Raw genomic sequence first — 21,749 nt, 5'->3', positions numbered from 1 at the left:
TTTATATATTTTATATTTATATAGATAGTTGATGGAATTAATATGTATGAATGTGTGTATATAAGTTATTTACTTGTATATAAGACATCATTGATGTCACTTTCTAGCGATGCAAATCACAATACTGTAAATGCACAATCTCACACAAAATACGAAGAGCGCATACATATATATGGTCATAGATAAATAAATCTTGTGTATGTCGGTAYGAAGCACGCAACTTTCCGGATTGTGTTTTGCATCGCTTGAATCAATTTTCTCCCAGTGTATGTGTGTATATGGTATGTGTGTGTAGGTGTGTTTCGCTGTGTCAATTTGTTAAAAAAAAATTTACTACTGACTGCACTGATTCATTTAATGTGTTTTGCTGCTATTTGAAATTTAATACATTGTTGCTTGTTTTATTTATATTTTTTTTAGCAAATTGTACATTAACGGCATATTTACGCAGTGAACAGATCGACATGTAAATGTGTCGCACTTTTTTTATTGACCTGCTTTTAGGCGTTCACAATGCGAAAGTATTTGTAAAGTGTTTATTAGGAGGGTGTGTGGGACACTGTGAAACATCCAATTATTATCGCAAAACAAACTAACACGAGGCTACAATTCATTTATACTTATGTATGTGCATTAAATGCAGAGAAAACAAAATCGCCTCCCATAACGGGTTACTTAAYGCCATTCCACACTCTATGTGTGTGTATGTGTATATGTTTTATTTTTATTGCAAATGCCTTACGTTTACAAAATCGTGCTGCTTGTGTATTCTTCTKCATTATACCTCAGGCGTAATACTTTTTATCGCATCTTAGATGTCTTTAACGTTTGTCGATTCTCTTTTGGCTACTGTGTACATTTTTCTGTTTGCCGATATTTCAATATTTTATCACTCCCATTGTTATTATTATTATTTATTTATTTATTTTTGTATAACAGTTTGTCAAAGTAAATCCCAATGTATGAATATATTATAAGAAAGAAAAAAAAATATATAATAAAGTTGCCGCTAAAATGCGTCACACATAAACTTAATTTAAGCAATAAAAGAATAAAATAAAGTATATGTATTTATGTACATATATTATGTGGTTAATAATCGTTAACAAGAATGTATAACTGAATAACTACGAGACCAGTTGCTTACTTGTAGAGAAATTCGAAAACGTTACAACAATTTATTGCAATAAAAATAGAAAATGGCTCTAAGTGATGGTCTAAAAATTTTCACATTTCGAGCTGTTTGTTTTTACACATGTGTATTTTATTTTTGCATTTAACATATAAATATGGTATAGCCGAATCATAGGGTAATGACAGCAACGACGATTCTTGGGCATGGCAGTGGTGATTAAAGAGGAAAAAGTCTCACCCTCTCCCCAGCTGCCCATGAAGTTAAAATGTAAAAGCGTAGATTTTATTTGATTTCTCCTCATTCTTCTCATATATTTTGTGGCCACTGCTGCCGGTTACCGCTATGAATCTGCCATTAGGCAAGTTTATAACATTCGATTGTTATTACGTTTGTCTTTACTTTTCTTGTTTTCGTTTTCGTTTTTGTCTTTGTGTTTTTATTTAATTTTAATTTTTTTTGCTTTGTTGACTGCCAGTTTTTTTTTATTTAGTTTTTTTTTCTAAATTATTTGTTGTTTTTCTAGTTGGTTTGTATTCAATTCGTTACAGTTTGGTTGTTTTTCATCATTTAAGTTATTTTTGCAACACCTTGGTTTGAATAAAAAATAATTACTAGTTAAATTCATATTTATACAACATGTATACATTGTTTTAATCATATTGTAATTATAGATTTTTTTAGGGAAGAGGGGAGTAAAAGGGGTTTTGTAATGGAAAGAATTGCAATTGCATTTCGTCTAGTAAAAATATATAGTAAATTTTCATTTGCTTAATAATAAAATTTTCAGTTTTTTCTCGCTGCTCTTTTGCTTCTCATATGTATATGCATTTACTTTTCTTTTATTTTTGTTTTCCTTTACTAACTCATTAAGGTGTTTTCTGTTTTTTGTTTTACTTGCCTTTTTGTATTTTTTTACATTTATTTTCTTCATTTGTGTGTTTCTTTGTGTAATATCTATACATTTTGTCTACGTTAAGAACTTAAATGTTAACATTTTTTTGGGAACATTTAGTTTAATAATTTCAATCATAATTTTTTTTCCTATTACCAGTATTTTTTGGGTTAATTAGAATAAAATAAATTACGGTTAGTCATGTTTTTGTTTACTTCATCTGGATTTCTGTGCATTGCGTTTGTTTTTCTCTTCGCTTAATTTAATGTTTTCATGATGTTTACCTTTTGTCATTACATTTTTTTGTTTTTGTTTTTCTACGCCTTTGATTACACATATTTTTGTTTTTATTATCATTTTATATTCATTTATTTGTTTTATGCCAGTATTATTTTTCTTCGCCTTTTTATTACAGTAAATACACATTTCTTGCATTTTGAATCGATTTTACAACTACGCTTAAAATTTGTTGCCCTTTCTTGCATTTGGGTTTCTGCTGTTCTTTTTGTTTTTGTTTTTAGACATCTTACGTTGTTACTACGTACTTTTCCATTTTTTTTTTTTTTCTAATATTACGATTCTGTTTTTATTTTTATTTTACTTTCTGCAATACAATTAAATACTCTTACACATAATATGGAATTGGGGATCATTAATATTACAAATATTATTTTTTTGTTGTTGTCAAAGTGAGTAATTTTATATAAACGTACTTTTTTTCTCGCGTCATATCTTCCTTCAAATTTATGAAATGTGCTTTTTCATGTTTTCAATAGTGTTTATTAATTTCTTGCCGATTCGTGACAAAATTCATTATACATTTTACATATGCATATGTATATAAGCAAACATGATTGTATGTGTGTGTGTTTGTGTGACTATGTGTTTGTTTAAGCTGTGTGTGTGTGTAAAATTTGGTGTTTGTGTACATTTAGGAGGAGTGCATGAATAATTGTAATAGTAGCTATAATAGTAATATTTATATATATATATATAGATAGAGACATACATATGTCATTTAATTTGAAGTTAAATTTATGTTTAATTTTAGCTGCAAATCATTGAGATGTGCTCAATGTGACATTCATAAATTCTACTGTGTAATCAACGTTAAACGGCGTTTCTATATAAAGTTTACTTTTCATTGTTGTAGTTGATTTCTTTTTTTTTCAATTTTGCTTGCGGAATATTTTTAGTTTTTAAAAGTTAACAATAAGCAATACATTTTTTTTATTTGTTTTTATTTTTACTAATGTAAACTTTCATTTAACATCAAAACCAAAATTGAAAAATCCCATAATTTGCTTTAAATTTTACATCTCTACATGTACATATATGTATTTGTTTGTATGTATGTGTATTTAGTTGGTATTTTTATAATATTCATTTTAAATTTTTAATATTTCTTAATTATATACGATATTCGAAATTTTCTTTCAATCAAGTTGCATCGACTTGCCTGCGAAAGTTCTTATGTATGTGTGGATACATCATTTACCATGATCATTTATCAACTTTCGTCGATTCAACTAAATTTTGTGAAGCTAATTGTTGTTGTAGCATAGAATCATATTCACCAATGCTTCATTGAAACATATTTCTTATACTTACCACCTCATGAGCTCGAAACTAATATTAATCTCTAATCCACTGCGCAATCAATATTCGGCTCATATTTCATCCATATCTGCATCAACGTTTATTTTTTAATTTTGCATCCTTTATATTTTTCATTTAATAGTAGAATACTTGACCAGCCTTCTGCCGTTTACGTTCTTCGAGTTTTCGATTGATCTCCTGTTGGCGTTCGACTTTGTTCAGTGCACGTGCAACGTACAAGAACTTATTGTCTCCTAATTGCTTACCATTTAGACCGATAACAGCTGCCAGAGCCGATTGTGGGCTTTCAAAAGCCACAAAACCAAAACGGCGAGAGCGGCCCTCTTCATCCAGCATCACCTTAAAAAAATAAGACTGAGTTAGTTGAAATCGTACTAAGCGCGTGAAATGCATACTTAAGATACTACTGTTAATTAAGGTGGTGTTTAAAAATAAGTTTTAATTTTTTTTATCCCAAATATTTAAAGTTAAATTTAATTTCCAAACATTTTTCAAACTCGAAAAAATTTAAATATAATTTTTAATCCAAATGAGAATGTCAATTCATATTCGTATAAACATTAAATATTTATATTCGGATATTAACAACTTAATTATGATGTTTAAAATTTAATTCAATAAAAGTTGATTTTAAACCAATCAAACGAGACATATGCATGATTAACCAATATTAACCAATAACCATTAGTTGTCAAGCCAAGGCCTAACATTTGCAGTAAAGAAGCGGCTTCTCAGAAGGGAGGTAGTTGGGGTGGCACACCAAAGCACAAGGCATAAACAAGGACATGCGCAACGCTATATTGTTACGAAGCAAACATTAAACTGAATATACCACAGCATAGGATTTAGGAAAAATTGTGTAACAGAGAAACACAGAGGCAGAGGGGCACTAAGGGCAGGGGAGCTAGTGAGCAGGCATGGTACTAAGCACACAAAAAACTACTAAACATATTTTTGTAAAAAACATAGCTGCCAACTTAATACAAACAAAAAAAAAGAAAAACACAATAAATAAGATATTCACAACTTCACTGTTACGACACTAACGAAACAATAAATATGTATTAATATTTCGCGTTGGCTTGTTTATCAGTTAACACTGCTTTACAACTACACCATATATTAATGAATGAGGTCGCTGAAACTTACCCGGTGGCTTGTTATGCGTCCGTACGGTTCAAACATTTCATGTAAATGTTGATCAGTGAAATCTTCACTGAGATTCTTCACATAGAGATTCCTAAATTGCGATGCCTTTTCTTGTTCACGATCACGGCGTGGTATGAATTTTACTACTTGCACCTTCTGATTATTGCACAACATACCGTCCACCTTTGAAATAGCAATACGTGCAGGCTCTTCTGAATCGAAATGCACAAAACCATAGCCGCGTGAATTGCCGTCCTCATCTTTGGCAACATTGCAATTTAAAATGTTACCAAACACGCAAAACATGTCGTAGACTGCTTTGTTGTCAATGGAGCGTTCCAAGTTCTTGATATAAATTTTACCACTATCCGGTGAGCTAGAACTTGCRCCGCTGCCACTGCCGCTACCTGGCATGCCGCTGCCATTGTTTGGCATATGAGGCGACATTGAAGTGATGTTGCCGCTACCCATACCCATGGGCGCATGAGGTGCATGACGACTCATAGCCGAAGCGGCATGGTGAATATTGTTGTTGGCTGAGCCGGGATGGGCTCCGGGATGCGTACCATGTGCCGCCGATGGATGGTGAGCCATTGGCCCGCCAGCTTGTCCAGTTGTAGCATGATGGTGCAATTGCGGTTGTTGTGGATGGTGTGCCGTAGCCAATGGGTGGCCAGCGTAATGATGGTTGGGGGCAGGATTGCCGCGAAACGTCATCGAATTGACAAACATAATTGGAGGTGGCAGTGGCGGCACTGCGGGCTGCTTATGGAGCGTGGTGGTGACGATAGAGTTGTTATAAGCGTTATTGTAAGAATTGCTGCCGTAGCTAAGAATTTTGAAGTTTTTTCTTTTTGATGGAGCACCGGCGCACGTTCAGCTACTCAGCTATGCTTTACCTATATTTCATGCACGTATGTATATATCAATTCACTTTTTGTTCACAAAATCAGTAGACAATAAAAAATAACAATTTATAATAAATATGTGTGAAAAGCGGTAAAGTAAATGATCAGCTACCTAAAAATTTATGTGCACCGTTTGACGCCCAACAAACAGTTTTCACTTTTTTATCCCACACACCTCTCCAACCGTGTTAACAATTTTCAATTGCTCGTAACTTGTCCGTTCGCTAGTTCGCTTCGCTTCTCGTCTTCGTTTGCGTGTGCGTTTTGCAAAAAATCGTTTTTCCGCCTTGCTTTGCCTTGTTTCACTTTTCTTTGTTTGATTACTTTATTTCCTTTGCTGTTTCATGTATCTTCCTTCCTTTCTATTTTCTCCAAAATTTCACTTAATGCTTTAACACTTTTCTTTGCTCTTATTCTACCTGCATTTTTTCATTGCCTACTAATGTAATAGCATATTATGGTGTTGATATTATTTTACAACAATTAACAATCGCATAACAAGATTATTAGTTTCTTAAAATTCTTTAGTAGAACCAAATTACTTAGTTCTTATTTAACAAATTTATTTTGCGAAAAAAACGATTTGTAGACTAGAGCCACGAACTTGCGTGCGAGCAAAGAAAATGGGCACGTATTGCAACGTGAAAAGCAGTGGCCACTCAGCAGTAAGCGAAAAAATGTTGCCATCCAGTAATAATTAATTTATTTATATTTATGCTGACGATAAATTTTTCAATATTTTTTATCACACAAGAGACGAATCATAGGTCGATTCATCTGACATCAATTTTATTTACTTTTTTAAATCATTTTTAGGCACTGCATTATAAATGCACTTATTGAAAAATCAAACTTTTCACAAAATATGTATATGTCGTTATTAAAATAATTTCCACAAACTTGCAATCGCTCGTATTTTGTGGCTAGTTATATAAATGATAATAATTATATTGGAAAAAAATTTATGTTTTAAATACAAAATAAAAAAATTAATGAAATTCAGGCTTTACTCTTCTCCATTATTCAACTTATTTTCCTCAGTGTATTTGACAGCTGTCTGTTGGTGGTGTTTGAAAGTCTACAGACAATAGTTTTGTTTATATCTTAAATTAAATATATTTTTGACGACTACTTCCTCAATGGCTGATGAAAGTATTAACTCTAGTCCACGAAAATTGAATAATTCCATACACAAATCACGTTTACATCGAAGGCATAAAAGGCTTAACGCAACGTTCACTRCAACTTCGGAAACGTCATATAAACATGAAGTCGAGGAGGAAGATTTATCCTGCACACTTCTGCTAATGTATGACTCCGATGAGACTATGGAAAATTCTATTAAAAATAAGGGAAACGAAAAGCCAATATCAAAAGTTAATATGAGTTACGATCCATTTGCTGAGCATCGTCTTCTTGTCCTTGCCGATCGGAGTAGAGCAATGCCCAGCAGCTCGCGTCTTTTTAAGGCTACCCAAGGTTTTGAGCCCTGTAATAATTTTTTATTTGAATCTCTCGAACAGCGAGAAGATAAAATTAGTGAAAATAATCGCAATAAGACTGATGTATTTGAAATAACAGATTCTGAATTGCTGCAAGTATGCGAGGAAACAGAAAAGAAAACCAACGATTTGTCAAGTATGAAAGAAGTTAAAGAGGACTTAAACAAATCGCCTTCAACGCCGGAGACTAAACGAAAAACTAAGTCGATAGTAGATTTAATTCTTGAGGATTTCTGTAGTTCGCCACAATCTCCTGAACTACGGCATTCCTCCGAGGAGAGTAATTTTAATTTCCGCTTTGCTAATAAACCATTGCGAACATACAGCAGACGCAAACACGAAAATGTAATGGCACGCCAAAATATTGCTGAGCAATATAACCAGCCCACCAATAGTGTTGTACATTGCGTGCTTAATGATGATTTGCTAAGCAATGATTCATCTACTGATCTTTCGGTGCAGGATGATCAAACTCAACTTATACCTGTGAAAGAAACAGTCGTCGTATTGCAGCATTCACAGAGTTTATGTGAAAATTTACAAAATTTGAGCGCATATTTTACTGAGTCGTCCGGGGAAAGAGATAAAAAACAAGATCCAAGTACGGAATTTTTAGACCATCAGTTGTCGGAAGACTCATTAGGCATAAAAACATTAGCAGAAAAAAGTAGCTCAGAAATATTTTTCACAGCCAGCAAAGCAGATAATGATTGTATGCAAATCGAAGAAGAACTGGTGCTACCAGAAACGGAGGATCAATTTAAAAGTCGTTCCAACATATCATTCACAACGAACAGTGTAGAAGGTGATTGTATGCAGATCGACGAAGAACTGGTGCTATCGGAAACGGAAGAACAATCCAAGACGAGTTCCAGTGGACACATTTCAAACGAAGAAGACTTTAAAGGCTTTAGCAGTGAGGAAGAGGACACAAAACAAAACTGTGATACATTAACAGCTAACGGTATGCTCCTTATTTGCTTTTATTGTCAGCATATGCATTCTTATTTTTTTGTTTTATATAGAAGACGATATAAAAAATGACGAGCTAAACGATGAATGGTATGATGAATGTGATATATTCGCTAAATTCGATATGGGTATTGCCTTGGATGCGGCTTTATCATTCAAGTTGGACAAAATTGAAACTTCGGAAGCAAATCATACAATGTATACCAACGGAGGTAATGCTGCGCAAATAAACGCGGAGCCACTAATAGGCTTTCGAACGGCCTCCAATAAAGAAGTGAAAATATCTGCGGAAGCTCAAGCACGCGTGGCGTCCATTTTTCAAAATCTACCGCCACTACCGATAAATAACAGTTGTGACGAAGAGTTACCTATAGAAGACGAAGCAGGAGAAGAAGATTGTCAAAATGTCATGAACCGAACAATAATAATTTCTAAGGCCGGTGATGACTTAGTTGGAACCTCAGCAAATCCGGACGAACGAATCGGCAGTAAAGAAATGCCGGATGTTTGCAAGTTTACCACTATCTCCCATAAAACAATTACAATTTCCAATGATGCAAAGCAACAGGCGGCAAGGGCCCAGGAGACGCTAACGCCACTCCCACAGAACGAAATATGCTTAAGGAATGACGCTACTTCAAACGATGCCTCGACTAGTAAACAGGTTTTCATAGGCTTTCGCACTGCTTCAAGTAAATCAATAAGTATATCCAAAGCAGCGCAGGAACGTGCGTTAAAAATATTAGAGCAACTGCCAAATGATGGCATGGAAGCGGAACTTCATGTGAATAAAATGACTGGATTTGCCACTGCGTCAAATAAAACTATACAAATAAGCGATGATGCAGAAAAACGAGCTGCGCGCATATTAGAAGACGTGATGGAATTTCAAAAGGAAAGTGTTGAGGACGATGTTAAGCGGTCTTTAGAAAATTTACAATTTAGTGAGTGGCCAGTGGAAGAGGAGGAGAAAATAAATGTTAATGAAGAAGTGGCGAATGAAAAAGTAGTAAATGCAAATACTGCAAATGAATACAAAATAAACCTTCTTGAATTTTCGACATCACCTAAAAAAGCAAAACAAAGAGCTGCTGTCACTGAGAACTTGGAYACTGAAAATATCAAAAAGAGTTCAGAAACTAAGTCGTTAGATAATTTACTGTTTCCTGAATGGCCTTTAGCTATAGTTGTTGAAGACCGAGTGACCGATATATCCGAACCAACATTGAATGGTTTGAATAAGAGAAAGCGTAGCGATAGCGAAATTGCACAAAATCGACGAATATCTGCTTCTCCACCTCGAACTCGAAAATTATTTTGCAAATCAACTGGTGGTGAACGTAGTCCGCTTGCTCACATACAAGCGACCATCACTCATTCCAGTTTGAGCGAAATGGCTGTGAACACTCCACCAGATTATCGCGCTAGACATGGCATAATAGCGCGTAAGAATCTGCTATCTCTAAATATGAGTAACAAATTGAAGGCGAAATCTTCTAAACTTCAGAATTTCAAGCCAGAAAATAGCATGGTTGAAACGCCAACTAAGCGAAGCGACGCCACAWCCGCTGCGTCAATGGCAAATGAACCCAAATCACCACCTGCCACACCCATACCAAATTTGCAAGAATTTTTCAATTCAGCCGCCATGAGCACCAGTACACCACAGCCTCCAGTACGACAGAATACGCGCATGCGCACACGTGCCAGAAAGCGGGCGGAATTGGTAGCAGCCGCATTGAATACACCAACTACAACAAAAGASAAAACAGCAATCASGACACCGACCAATGATGGCTCATTTAGGCATATTGATTGGGAAAATGATARTGTGAATAAAAGCGCCGCTTCGCTCAATGCCAGCAGATTGTCAAATTCCTCGTGCAGCAACATTATGAAAATGGAATCGAATCCGACTCCGAAGCAACGTATTGAGCGCCTACATATGTATGGCAAACCGCCAAGTGTTTCGCCGATTTGTATGTCTAGCACAAATAATTGTCGTGTATCGGGATTAAAAAGAGGCACGCGCAGGACTTCAAAAGGCGAGCGCATTAACAAAGAGTAGTGCGCCGTGAGCATTGCTTGCCGATATTGTTTATACCGCAAAGCAAAGCAAAGCATGCGCTTAGATATCAGTTTATCTTATCAATAGTTGTTAGCAATATGTAAATATGTATGTATGTAAATTTATTTTATTTTCGTTTACGTKTTTGAATAAGTTCAAAAATCGTTTAAATTTTGATAATTTGATTTGTTAAGTTTCGCTAAAGTCAGGTATGTAAAAGTTTAAAAGAAATCGATTTTTGTTCAATAAATTTTGATAATCGAACTAACGAGTCGTATGAGTAACCGAAGTTAAACTTTGTTTTTGTGTTGGTTTCAATATGCACAGAGTCCAGCCAGTCAATCAATCTTCGGCAAAAAAAAAAAAAAAAAATATTCGACCTATTCCAATGCGTGAACCCGACTGACATAATTATTGGAAACAAAGAAAAAACGTTATACGTGAGTTCGGCTGCAGCGAAGCAACAATAGTCCGATCCGTTCCGAGTTTTCTTTACGAGGACTATATTTTGATCGATCTGTTTGTATGGCAGTTATATACTATTTTGGWGCGGTATCGGCTGTTCTGAAAACTGAGCTCTTTATTGGTGAGAAAATGACCCAGCCGTCTTTATGGTATTCAAAAATCACATATCCATAAATAYCAATTAAAAACCGTTACTAATTATTTGCATATTTTTAAAAAACACGCTTTATTATTTTGTAAAATATGTACGTACATACATGGGTATGGTTGCATATAAATAATGTATGTAATAACTTGTGATGCAAGAGTGTTTTCAATCAACTCCTTCCAGGACAAAGCATATGCATAATGCTTACGCATGTACGTATGTGCACGTGTTCATTTAATGATTGAAATTGGCAATATTTTCTTCTTCTTATTCTTCATTTTACTTTTTCTGTTAACATTACTAGTTACATACTACTCGACACGTTCGGCACATTACTTTCGAGTTTACGCCACACTACATTACACATTTCGCGCACCAACGCCTTTTCGCCGTCATCCATTTGGTCTCTTGAGTTCTCAATGAGTCCACTGAGACGATCTCGTTCCAATTGCTCCCGTACCTCGAGTACTTGTAGCGCACGCACCACAGCTTCGGGTCGACTCGATATCGGATCGATTAGTGGATTTTGTGCTGATTGTTGTTGTGGCTGCTGCGCCTGTTGTTGTTGATGTTGCTGTGTTTGTGCGCTTGGTGCTTGCGTTTGGGTATGCTGTGTAGCTAGGATATTGGATGTTGGCGTTGTTGTGCCAACACGCTCCTCTTCCAATTGTCGTATGCGTCGTTCCAACGAGCGCACGTATTGGACGGTCTGATCACTTAGTGTTGTTCGTAGCGTTGCCTCCTATGAATGTGCGAGGATATAAAAAGCAGTTAAAAAATGTTTTTTTATCCATAATACAAATTTGTATAGTGTACTTTGGTACAGAGGAAAAGTAGTTAAAATTATAGTCAAGTCGATCGATAAGGAAAATTAATTAAAGACGTTAACTTCGATTGCACCGAAGCTACCATATAATATCCTTCATAAATAAAAAATCCTTTCATACAAGAACTGGATTTGGTGTGTACACGAAGAGATGTGAGATGTGGATCGATTTGGCGCATTTTACGTCGACACCTTAAATTAAATACAAAATACAGCTTGTTAACTTGAATTTAAAGAACTGAAGCCACTGTACCTTCCCAAGCGACGTCGCTTAGCTTTATGGCTTTTAGCAAAGTTCCAAGAATACCCGCCGTTTTCGAGCCAAATTTTGTTCAGTGATAAGCCTATTTCTGGCTCGATGGGTATATGAACAAGCAAAATAGTCGCAATTGGGATGAATTGAAACCTGAAGAGTTTCAGAAGCTGCCATTTCATCCAGAAAAAACAAGGTTTGATTTGGCCTGTGGGCCGGTGAAATCAGCGGTCCATATTTCTTCAAAAATGATTTGGGCGCCATGTTAACCGACTATTTCATGCTTGAAATTKAAGCTCGTGATCTGGACGGCATTTGGTTTCAACAAGACGGCGCCATTTTCCAATTACCAGTCGAAATGCTCGAATCAGTCATCGAAAATTGCACTCAACGGGTGGATCATYTGAGAGGTAGATTTCGAATGATAAAAATTCTGACAAATGAACAGCTTCTTGAKKAGAAAATGATGTTTGCGAAATTTCAAAACGATATCTTAAAAACTGAGGGACTAGTTAGTATATATACAGACAGGAGGACAGACAGACAGACGGACATGGCTAAATSGACTCAGYTCAACATACTGATCATTTATATATTTATTTTWTAGGGTATCCGACGMTTCCTTCTGGTTCYTACAAACTTCGTGGCAAACTTAATATACCCTGTTCAGGGTATAAAAAGAGGGGAATCTCGAAATGGATCACCTTCTAGGGTAATTTCAGTCAAGCATTTGACATACTTATTAGCGTTTTGTAACAAAAAAACTCGATTTATAACTAAAATTGTAAGTTCCAAACCTGTTCAAGGGTTGTACTTACAGGCATTTGGCGTTCATAGTTCCTTAACGCCGATAAAGTTTCTTCTGCATTTGTGCTTGAACTGCTGCCATCGCCATCATCCCGTAACGGATTGCGTACCGAGCTGCCACAATTTGCACAGAGCGCATTTGCCGCAATATGTGTGCGCTCCTCGTCCAAGTACAGRCACAACTCTTTCAGTTCCAGATTATCGGTAATTAGTTCTTGTTGTTTGTCGTCGAGCTGYCGTAGCTTGTGCTTTACAAAAAATCATAAGTTAAGTAYTTAGAATTAAGATCATGAGAGCATCAGACCTACCTGATATGCTGCTACCTCCTGTCTCATCACACTGGCGGTATATCTACCGAAGCGCTGCCATTCTCTTGCGAGTTTACGACCCTTTTGACGATCGTCATCGAGGAAGCAACACAAGTCACGCAATTCCTGATTGTCATCGAGTAAACGTTGATTCTGTTCCTTTAAGACGCGGAGCTCGTTAATGAGACCCTACTCGTTTGAAATGTTGGAAAATTAGTGTTAAAATATAGAATAGTTGAAAAGTAATGGAAGAATTATTATGTACATCTGATCAAAATTGACCTGTAGTGGATTGAAATCGATAATTTTTTYTATAGATTGCTATACACTTTTTTGTACACCTGAAGTTTTATTTTAAAAATTAGATTAATTAATTAATAATAATTASAGTCTGTTTTGGTAATTTTTTGCTTACAAAACAGTTTTTATGGCGATTTCTGACATGGGAAAAATTGAACTAGATTGCTTTAAACTTCTTTTATGGAGAGACTCAACACGTTTTGGTTAAAGTTTTGGGTATGAACCGTATCAAGTCTAGTATCGTATCAAAAGGCTTGAATACTTTTGAACCATCAWGGTTTGGTGTGGTAAGTTCAGACATTTTGAAATGAGCACCGAAGACGGTGAACGCAGTGGACGCCCAGAAGAGTTTCTTGCCGAAGACACATCGAAAAGTGCGCAAAATAAGTAATTTTGGATGACCGTAAAGTGAATTTGTTTGAGATAGTATTCACTCTAAAGATATCAACAAAATGAATATTTGGGTAAGAGAAAGTTCTGTGCAAAGCGGGTATCACATGAACTCCCTTTTAACCTAAAAAATAACGACGAGTTGATGAGTAATAATACCAAATTTTCACGTCGATGTACATATGACAATGGATGAAACATGCCTCAATTATTTCACTCCGAAGTCCAATCGCAGTCTTTTGAGTGGATTGCACACGATGCGCCCGCTCCAAAGCGTRGAAAAWGCAACGGTCTGCTGGAAAATTTATGGCCTCTGTATTTTGGAATACGCAAGGAATACTTTTTATTGAACACATTGAAAAAGGAAGGACCATAGACAGCGATTTCAATATATCTCCCTTGAAAGGAACTATGATGAATAAAAAAAAAAACGAATTTTGCCAAAAAATTTTCAACTGACTCGGTTATATGTAGTCAAAATAGATGTGAAAGTAGGAAGTTTTGATCCGTTAGGAACACGAAACTCGGAACTTAAATAACCAACACAGACCACGGACTAAGATGGTCTAGTGTTTAAGTAGTAATAATTCTTAACTTGCACCATAATTGATGGTTCAACGAATTTTTACCTGCAGTTGTCGATTTTGTTCGGCGGTGAGACGAGTGGTGCCTGTCGACACAGCAGCGGCACTCGATGTGATCGAAGCATTCGGCGATGGATGATCCTGATCACTTTTACGCACAAACTTAAGCATATCTTGTTGATGCTGTTGYTGCTGCTGCTGCTGCTCCACTTGTTGCTGCCGGTACTGCTGCTGCTGTTGTTGTGAATTATAGAAGTATTGCGGATTTGTAGTACCACCCGCGAGTCGCGTACTTTGCCGCTGTGCAAGCGCTGTCTGATGCGTTGGCAAGTAACGACCGCTGCCACCGTTTAATTTCAGCGAATCTGGTATATAGACAGGCGACAATTGTGGTATGTCCGGCGGATATTTAAGATTGAAATGCGTAGTATCGAAATTCGCGGACGCAAGCTGTTTGCTACCACCCGTCGCCGACTGGCGCTGGCCGAAGGTCTCAGCACTCTCCGCTCCGCCGCTGCGCAGTGTATTTATGTGCTTCAATATGCCCGCCTGATTGCCAGCCGGTTGGGGTGGTGGTTGGTAGCSTGGCGGTATGGAATGTGCTGGCGCCTTCAAATGATTGGCAGCTTTCAGCGCCTGCAGATTGTACGTGTTTCGTTGCTGCTGCAAGGTGACGCCGTTTATCGTGGACGAAGTGCCTTCACTCTCGCCACTCAAATGCTTCGAAGCTGTTTGCTGTTGTTGTTGCTGGCTGTGATTGTGCGGATGTTGCGGCTGGTGCTGTGGGTGGTGTTGCTTTTGATGGTGCTGGTTATGGTTGTGAGGACGCTTATCCTTTGCGTTACTCGAGGATGTTGAGTGTAGGTGTGTTTGTTGTTGTTGTTGTGAGTCTGTTGGAATGCCACCAGCTGACGCAGCTGCCGTGGGCTCGGTTGTGTGCTGTTGCTGTTGCTGTTGCTGCTGTGGGTGATGTTGGTGTACAGTGGCGATGGTTTGCAGCTGGTGCGAAGGCAATGTGGCGCCGTTTGAGTATTTTGTAATTGGGTTGGCTGATGGCAATACCGATGAGTTTGTCGTCACGCTTTGCTGTTGCTGGTGTTGCTGTTGGAGTGTGCGTTGCGCCAATGTTTGCACAGCACTGGGAGCTGGCAGTGAGCGCCGGGTTTGTGGTGCTTGTAATTTGCTCGAAATCGTAGCAGAAAATTGCTGTTGTGTTATTTTGTCACACTCGTTGTTATTATTCGATTTCGGGTTATTATGGGAGATGGCGTTGTTGTTGTTATTATTATTATTATTGTTAATTGTGTTGGTGTTGACACCAGTTGGCAGTGTGTGTGACGACGTTTCTATCGTTTTTGATTTACTTGCACTTAAAAACTTTTCACTCAGTTTGTTTATATTGTTGTTATTGTTATTATTATTGTGGTTGTTGTTAGTAATACCAGACATTTTATTAGATGTCTTAGTCATTGCTTAAGGCATCTGTTGTTTGTTTATGCTGTAGTTGGGTATTGTTGACCCCAAAGTCTACCAATGCTTCTCCTTGCCTTTAGACATTTTTAAGTAGTCTACATATTGAGAGGGATAAATAATTGAGTTTGATTTTAATTATTTTAAACCTACATTTTTTATTGCTTATCCTTCCTTTTTTCGTATTATCTTAAAAAAAGTATTTGTCTTTTACAACCACGGGAGGCCTTAGCCGATAAAATCAAGCAGTTATTCGCAGGTAACTTATATATTTATATATATATTTCTCAATGGTGCTACAATCAAGTGTAAATTACTATATTTGATAATCAAAACGTCAGCTAAAAATGTTGTAAACTGTTGAAGACCTCATTTCAAAATTCCACCACTTGTAGCTAAAATTTATTCCCCAAAGTTGAATAGCATACCTTCGGCGAACCAGGGGATGTAGCCGAAAATCTCTATCAACTCCAGTTTCAGACTTCCTGACTATTTCAGTGGCTTCCAAGTCGACGTTGCAGCCATTAAGGTAGCAGCAGATCTACTGCTCCGGAGTACGACCTCCTTCAGAAAAGTGACCATTCACTAAGATAGCAGAGCGGCGACACTACATAGTCTTGAACTCATTATGTGCGTTTAGAGGTGTGATAAGACTGGTATAGGTGCCAGCATAGCAGAATTGTAGGAAATTGGAAAGCTGATGAGCTAGCAAGGGAAGGTATCCTAGAACCAGTATCGATAGAATGGGAGCGGATCGGTGCTCTACTACCAGATAGCAGGCTTCGCGTGAGTTTGAGCCCAAGCATTCTTTATTGGATAAAATACGATCGAATAGACCAAGCCTAGCACACAGTGAAGCAAATATAGCATCCGTAGCTTTGTAAGAGTGTACACGAAGGTGGAGGTGAGTCGATTCGAGGTCATTCGCAGTAACTTGGACTAACGTATGGAACGACTTGGGGAATTTTACATCGAGATCTTAAATTGAAATAAAATACAGCTTATGTACACCTCTTCGCTCTATGGGCTCTTGAAATGTTCCAAGAAGATCCGACGGTTCGGACCAAATTTTGTTCAGCGATTAGGCCCATTTCTTGATCAATGGGTAAGTAAAGAAGCAAAATTGCCACATTTGGGACAAAGAGAAACCTGAAGAAATTCAAGCGCTGCCCTTTCATCCAGAAGAAATTTGTGCTCCGGTTGAATCATCGGTCCTTCAAAAATGAAGCCGGTGAAAGCGTAACCGTCAATGGCAACCGTTTTGATACCTCAATTTGAAGCTCGTGATCTCGGCGATATTTGGTTTCAACAAGACTGAATGAATGTATTGAGAGAACACTTCGGTTAGCAATAAATTTTTTTTGGCCAATCGATTGACCACGAAGGGCGTGTGATATCACACCAATAGACTTTGTTTGGTTGGGATATGTCAGTCTAAAGGCTATACAGGCAATCCTGCTTTGATTCAGGCCTTAGAGCAAAACATCACGTATTTTATTAGCCAGTTACCAGTCGGAATGCTCGAACATGTCATCGAAAATTGGAATCAATGGGTAGACATCTGATAATCTTCAAAAAATAAATGTTAAAGAATGTTCTTTCGAATTATAATAAATATTCCCCATTAAGTTTGCAGTTTTTGTGTTTTCTCTTTAAAAAAAGTAAGGATCTCAAAATGAATCACTGGGTATTTCACACGAAGTAGAGACAATCCCAACAGTGCTAAGAGTTGTTCTTTTTTTTCACTAAAGAACTAAATTGTTTTTAGATTTCGTAATATGGTATAGATGAAGTTTCCTAAATTTTGCGTTCATCAGCGCGTCAGAGTGTAATTTTTTTAATTATATATAAATATAATTATTTTACTCCAAGTATAAAGTACCGACCATAATAGTTTCACTTACACACATTTCAAAATAGAAATATTTAACGATAATTTTTTTACGCTTCACGCTTAGCGATCTGAATAAGTATCAAAAGAAATGTTTAGTACAAATGATTGCTAAAACTTTTGTAATCGTCTACAAAATTTTGGAATATTTAAAGTGTGTTGAAATAAAAATTACTATGACATTGGCGACTGTGCAAATAACAGTCAAGGCGCTGGCAGAGTGTAACGAGTAGGCAATAAAATAAAAACGAATAAACGAATTTGAGACGTTAGATAAGCTGTGCTTCTTTATGACCCAGATTGGTAATGAAGAATGCGAAAAATTCTCAAATTTGAATAAGAAAGTTGATGAAAGCTTAAAGATGGTAAGAAGCGTGCAAACAATTCAGCTTCTATAAACAAAACTCTTAAAGCTCCTCTGCGGACGTCTACGTCTTATTAGTTTTATCTGGAAATAATTTAGTTTAACCATCTTTCGACCATTTTCACTTGTCGTTTAATACACATCCTGATCAAATTTGACCCGGACTGGTCTATTTATACCGCGTGTAAACCGAATAGATACTAACTTTTTGCCTAAATTGGTAAAACTTTTCTAATATTCCCGTGCAGTTTGATCTACATATGTCAATTAGGGTGTGTTTGACAGTTTGTCTGGAGATTGCTGCCATAAATAAAATGGTACGGCTACGGAATCGTTGAAAATGTCGTGAAGTTATTGAAAACTTGCCTTACGGGGGTCGTCCATTCACCTCTGTTAATAACGATAACATCGAAAAATCGAAAGAAATAGTGGGAGATAATCGTCGTATTGAGTCAGGGTTATAGTAAAAGATCTCAACATCTCTTATCGATCGACTCAACACATTTTGGTTAATGTATGGGGCATGAATTCAAGAAGGACTTCGAGTAGGTGTTGTAATAGACATGCTTGAACCTATATTTATCAAATGCATCATTACTGATGACGGGACATATGTTTATGAATATGACAGCGAAACCGTAGAATAATCTAATGAATGGGAAAAATAGTTGAGACCAAAAAAAAAAAAAACAAATTTCACTGAAGACACTGTATGTCATTTTAGCCGAGGTTTATAACAAGTGCATAGAAAATTATGCGTTGGCTTGCTTCGGAAGACTCAGGAACATATTTTGATAATACAAATTTGTATTTTTTAAGAAAATTCGTATCTGCTAATAATGGTAAATGTATAAAACAGGCTGCGGGAACACTGCTCTCGATAAAGATGAAGCCCTATGCTTATTAAAAAATTATAATAAAAAAAAATTGTATTTTTACGAAATATCAAATACTTTTGAGGAGAAAGTAAAAGAGACGTAAACGAGCATAAAAACTGTACAATATAATTCTGTCAATATGCGCAGCATTATTAAATTTGCTAAGCCGGAATGTGCCTTAGGCCTACATACCGATCTATATCTATGCGCCTTTCTACTTATTTAGACATGTAATTAAGGGGCTACCTACATAAGTGGTTGTATCAGTAGCAAAAGGAAAAGTGTTACACTTCAGCGAACGTCTGCTAGAGTTGTCGCACAACTTCGAGGCGCTATAGACGCGCCTACATACATATACATAAGTATAATATGTATGCATGTATGTTCGTATGTAGGTATGTAAATGAAATGTAGATATGTATATGATATGTCATTAGATTTACGTTGGCGACAAAATCGTTTCAGATTTACCGCCAAGCTGGTGACTTGCCTTTCTACGCATACATTAACTTACATACATATATACAAACATATGTTTGGATGGGTGTGCACTTAAATACATATATTTATTCATGTAGGGTGTTGCATATAGATCTTGCTTATGAATGCTAGCTGAAAAAACCAGCAATTTTATTAATAAAAAAAAGTGTGGCGTCTATGCACATATCGCTTGCTATTAATTTCTAACATCCTTTTCTGGTTTCTCCAAATCGAGGTCACTTATTGCTTGCACACTGAACTTGAGTAGCGCACAAGCCAATTAGATTTTGCTATACGATATTAAATTCAATTTTTAGATTTCTTCAAATATTGTAGACAACAAGCCATCAACTAAGCAAGAGTTTCACACACATTCTTTCCGAAAAAAAGAATTTGAATTTAAAAACATATTAATTTATTCGAAGGAACAATCACTAAGTCACATTTAGAGGGCTTCACTTGCTCAGCGGCATTCAACAGGTAGGATTTTTCGTTTTGTGTGGGTTTGCTTTCACAACACTTCACTTACAATTCTTGTTTTATTTTTTTTTTTTCAAAAATTGAACAATTTCCACTTATTTGTTTTTAAAATAAATAAATTATCCGTTTTCTCATTCACAAAGTAGTATTTTATGCATTTTCACTTCACTCAACTTGCAGTTATACTAAAACCAAAAAAAATTCGTTAGCAGATGCTTGACATCTTTTACCTACTAAGTGAATACAAGTGCATCCAATGGTAAATGTATATATGTATCTGCGACACGAAACGCACAAATAGCAGATTTCCAGAGCTCACTCTCTTGCTAGTGCGCTCTCACAGCCTCAAACTCACGCACGATCGCCAACTTTGCAACAAACGAATTTGTATTGCGACAATTTACTTCCCACTTTTATGTGAGATACACACATACACATGCGCAGGCACACMACGGCGGCTTAGTGAAATGCTTATGGGAATGTTTTGTTTTGTTTTTGTTTTCTTTGGCTTTTTGCTCTCGCGCTGAGGTTCGCTCTTAAAAATTGCTTCCGGTTTTGGTTTTCTCCTGCGTATATGCAAACAAAAGTAGGCAATAGTAGTCACATCATAAACATGTAGTTTTGTTGCAAACTCAATTACTTTCATGTGGTTTAAGCACTTTATTATATATTTGAAGTATTCGTTAGCGTTTTATTTAATATTTTGTTAAATTTATTTCTATAATTCTCACTGAAAATATGCACAAGAAGCACAAAGTTCGCCCAATTAAACACTGAGAGCAAATCAACAAATTTAATTTGAACATATACATTTCTACTATGCCGTGCTACCAGCTAGTGTGAAAATATAAATGAAGGTACTTTTGCCTTTTTACCGATCTACCTAGAGTTCAGCATTTTATTTGTTCCAAAAAGTTTTTAAAGTGTTAATATTACTTTGTATCTCGCATAAACAAATAAGTATTTAAATTTGCTAAAGCAAAAAGTCAATAATTTTTACTGAATGGCAATTATCACGCTCTATTCATAACAGTAAGAATTCTGTTGCATAGACATCGTACTATTTTTTAGATACAACCCTGTTAAGAAACATGACCACTGCAGTGTTACCATATTTGTATCGAATTTTATATTAATTTTGTTTAATATATACAATTCAAATAAATTACAGAAAAATCAATAAAATTTCAAAATTGTGGAYATGAATATCTTGCACATGTGTCAACGTCCAATCCTCGAAATAGTTGTTAAARCCAATTTCCGGAATAGCCTCCAACGCGCGTAGCGATTCCCATTTACTGTCTTCAACTGATTCAAAATGGTTTCCCCGGAACGGTCGTTTGAATTTTTTGAATCGCCAGAAGTCACACGGAGCTAAATCAGGCACTATATTGGTTGAAAATTTGCCGTCACCGTTATTTCTACCCTTGTAGTATTCTGAAAAATAAAACAGTGATGGATTCTTGATTAGGTTAAGCTGATTAGGAAGCTGCAAAGCTTAGAAAAAATATTTTTTGATAAAATGGCGACTACTAAAAAATAAACTTAGATGTTTAACTATTTTTTTAATTTTATCGAAATTTTAGGGGTTACATGGGTTTGCGGATTTCAAAAATTTCAATTTTTATTGCCTTATTAAATTTTACAACACCTCTAGGATAGTATCCTAAATTTACAAGATGATCCGCGTAATATTTTCAGCCTTGAGAACTTGTGCGCTCGTGGCCAGCTACGCTAAGTGCGCCGTTTTAAGTTCGTTTTTCTCGATGCTGTTTTTGGAGTTTGTGCTTTTTCATTGGGTATGTTTTCTACGTGGCGGGTATTTCGGTTTCTCACTTTAACTCGCCTTCAAACGAATG

General features: G+C 36.2%; 3 protein-coding genes across 7 annotated transcripts; 1 reads left to right on the top strand and 2 right to left on the bottom strand.

The window, feature by feature from the left end:
* Window positions 1-716: 716 nt before the first annotated feature.
* On the bottom strand, window positions 717-6,342 carry LOC108971816 (polyadenylate-binding protein). Of its 2 annotated transcripts, none has more exons than XM_018938109.1 (3): window positions 5,817-6,342; window positions 4,797-5,729; window positions 717-3,986 (listed from the first exon to the last, which is right to left on the bottom strand). In XM_018938109.1, exons 2-3 carry the CDS (start codon window positions 5,526-5,528, stop codon window positions 3,762-3,764), a joined length of 957 nt encoding a protein of 318 aa, XP_018793654.1. In that variant the 5' UTR covers window positions 5,529-5,729; window positions 5,817-6,342; the 3' UTR covers window positions 717-3,761. The 2 variants fall into 2 exon arrangements, with proteins under 2 accessions (XP_018793654.1, XP_018793655.1); XM_018938110.1 differs by having other exon boundaries at window positions 4,797-5,695.
* Window positions 6,343-6,358: 16 nt separating this feature from the next.
* On the top strand, window positions 6,359-10,535 carry LOC108971815 (breast cancer type 2 susceptibility protein homolog). The gene is made up of 3 exons (XM_018938108.1): window positions 6,359-6,394; window positions 6,746-8,170; window positions 8,232-10,535. Exons 2-3 carry the CDS (start codon window positions 6,844-6,846, stop codon window positions 10,244-10,246), a joined length of 3,342 nt encoding a protein of 1,113 aa, XP_018793653.1. The 5' UTR covers window positions 6,359-6,394; window positions 6,746-6,843; the 3' UTR covers window positions 10,247-10,535.
* Window positions 10,536-11,150: 615 nt separating this feature from the next.
* On the bottom strand, window positions 11,151-20,674 carry LOC108971838 (putative uncharacterized protein DDB_G0271606). 4 transcript variants are annotated; one of them, XM_018938148.1, is made up of 5 exons: window positions 20,622-20,674; window positions 14,373-15,895; window positions 13,054-13,242; window positions 12,757-12,993; window positions 11,151-11,601 (listed from the first exon to the last, which is right to left on the bottom strand). In XM_018938148.1, exons 2-5 carry the CDS (start codon window positions 15,795-15,797, stop codon window positions 11,164-11,166), a joined length of 2,289 nt encoding a protein of 762 aa, XP_018793693.1. In that variant the 5' UTR covers window positions 15,798-15,895; window positions 20,622-20,674; the 3' UTR covers window positions 11,151-11,163. The 4 variants fall into 4 exon arrangements, with proteins under 4 accessions (XP_018793693.1, XP_018793692.1, XP_018793694.1 ...); XM_018938147.1 differs by having other exon boundaries at window positions 20,121-20,662; XM_018938149.1 differs by having other exon boundaries at window positions 20,531-20,662.
* Between the last annotated feature and the right edge of the window lie 1,075 nt (window positions 20,675-21,749).

Source organism: Bactrocera latifrons, unplaced genomic scaffold, assembly GCF_001853355.1.
Source record: "Bactrocera latifrons isolate USDA-ARS-PBARC rearing strain unplaced genomic scaffold, ASM185335v1 scaffold_36, whole genome shotgun sequence".
Classification (NCBI taxonomy): domain Eukaryota; kingdom Metazoa; phylum Arthropoda; class Insecta; order Diptera; family Tephritidae; genus Bactrocera; species Bactrocera latifrons.
The sequence above is the reverse complement of the archived record's forward strand: the minus strand, read 5'-3'. Positions and strand labels throughout refer to the sequence as shown.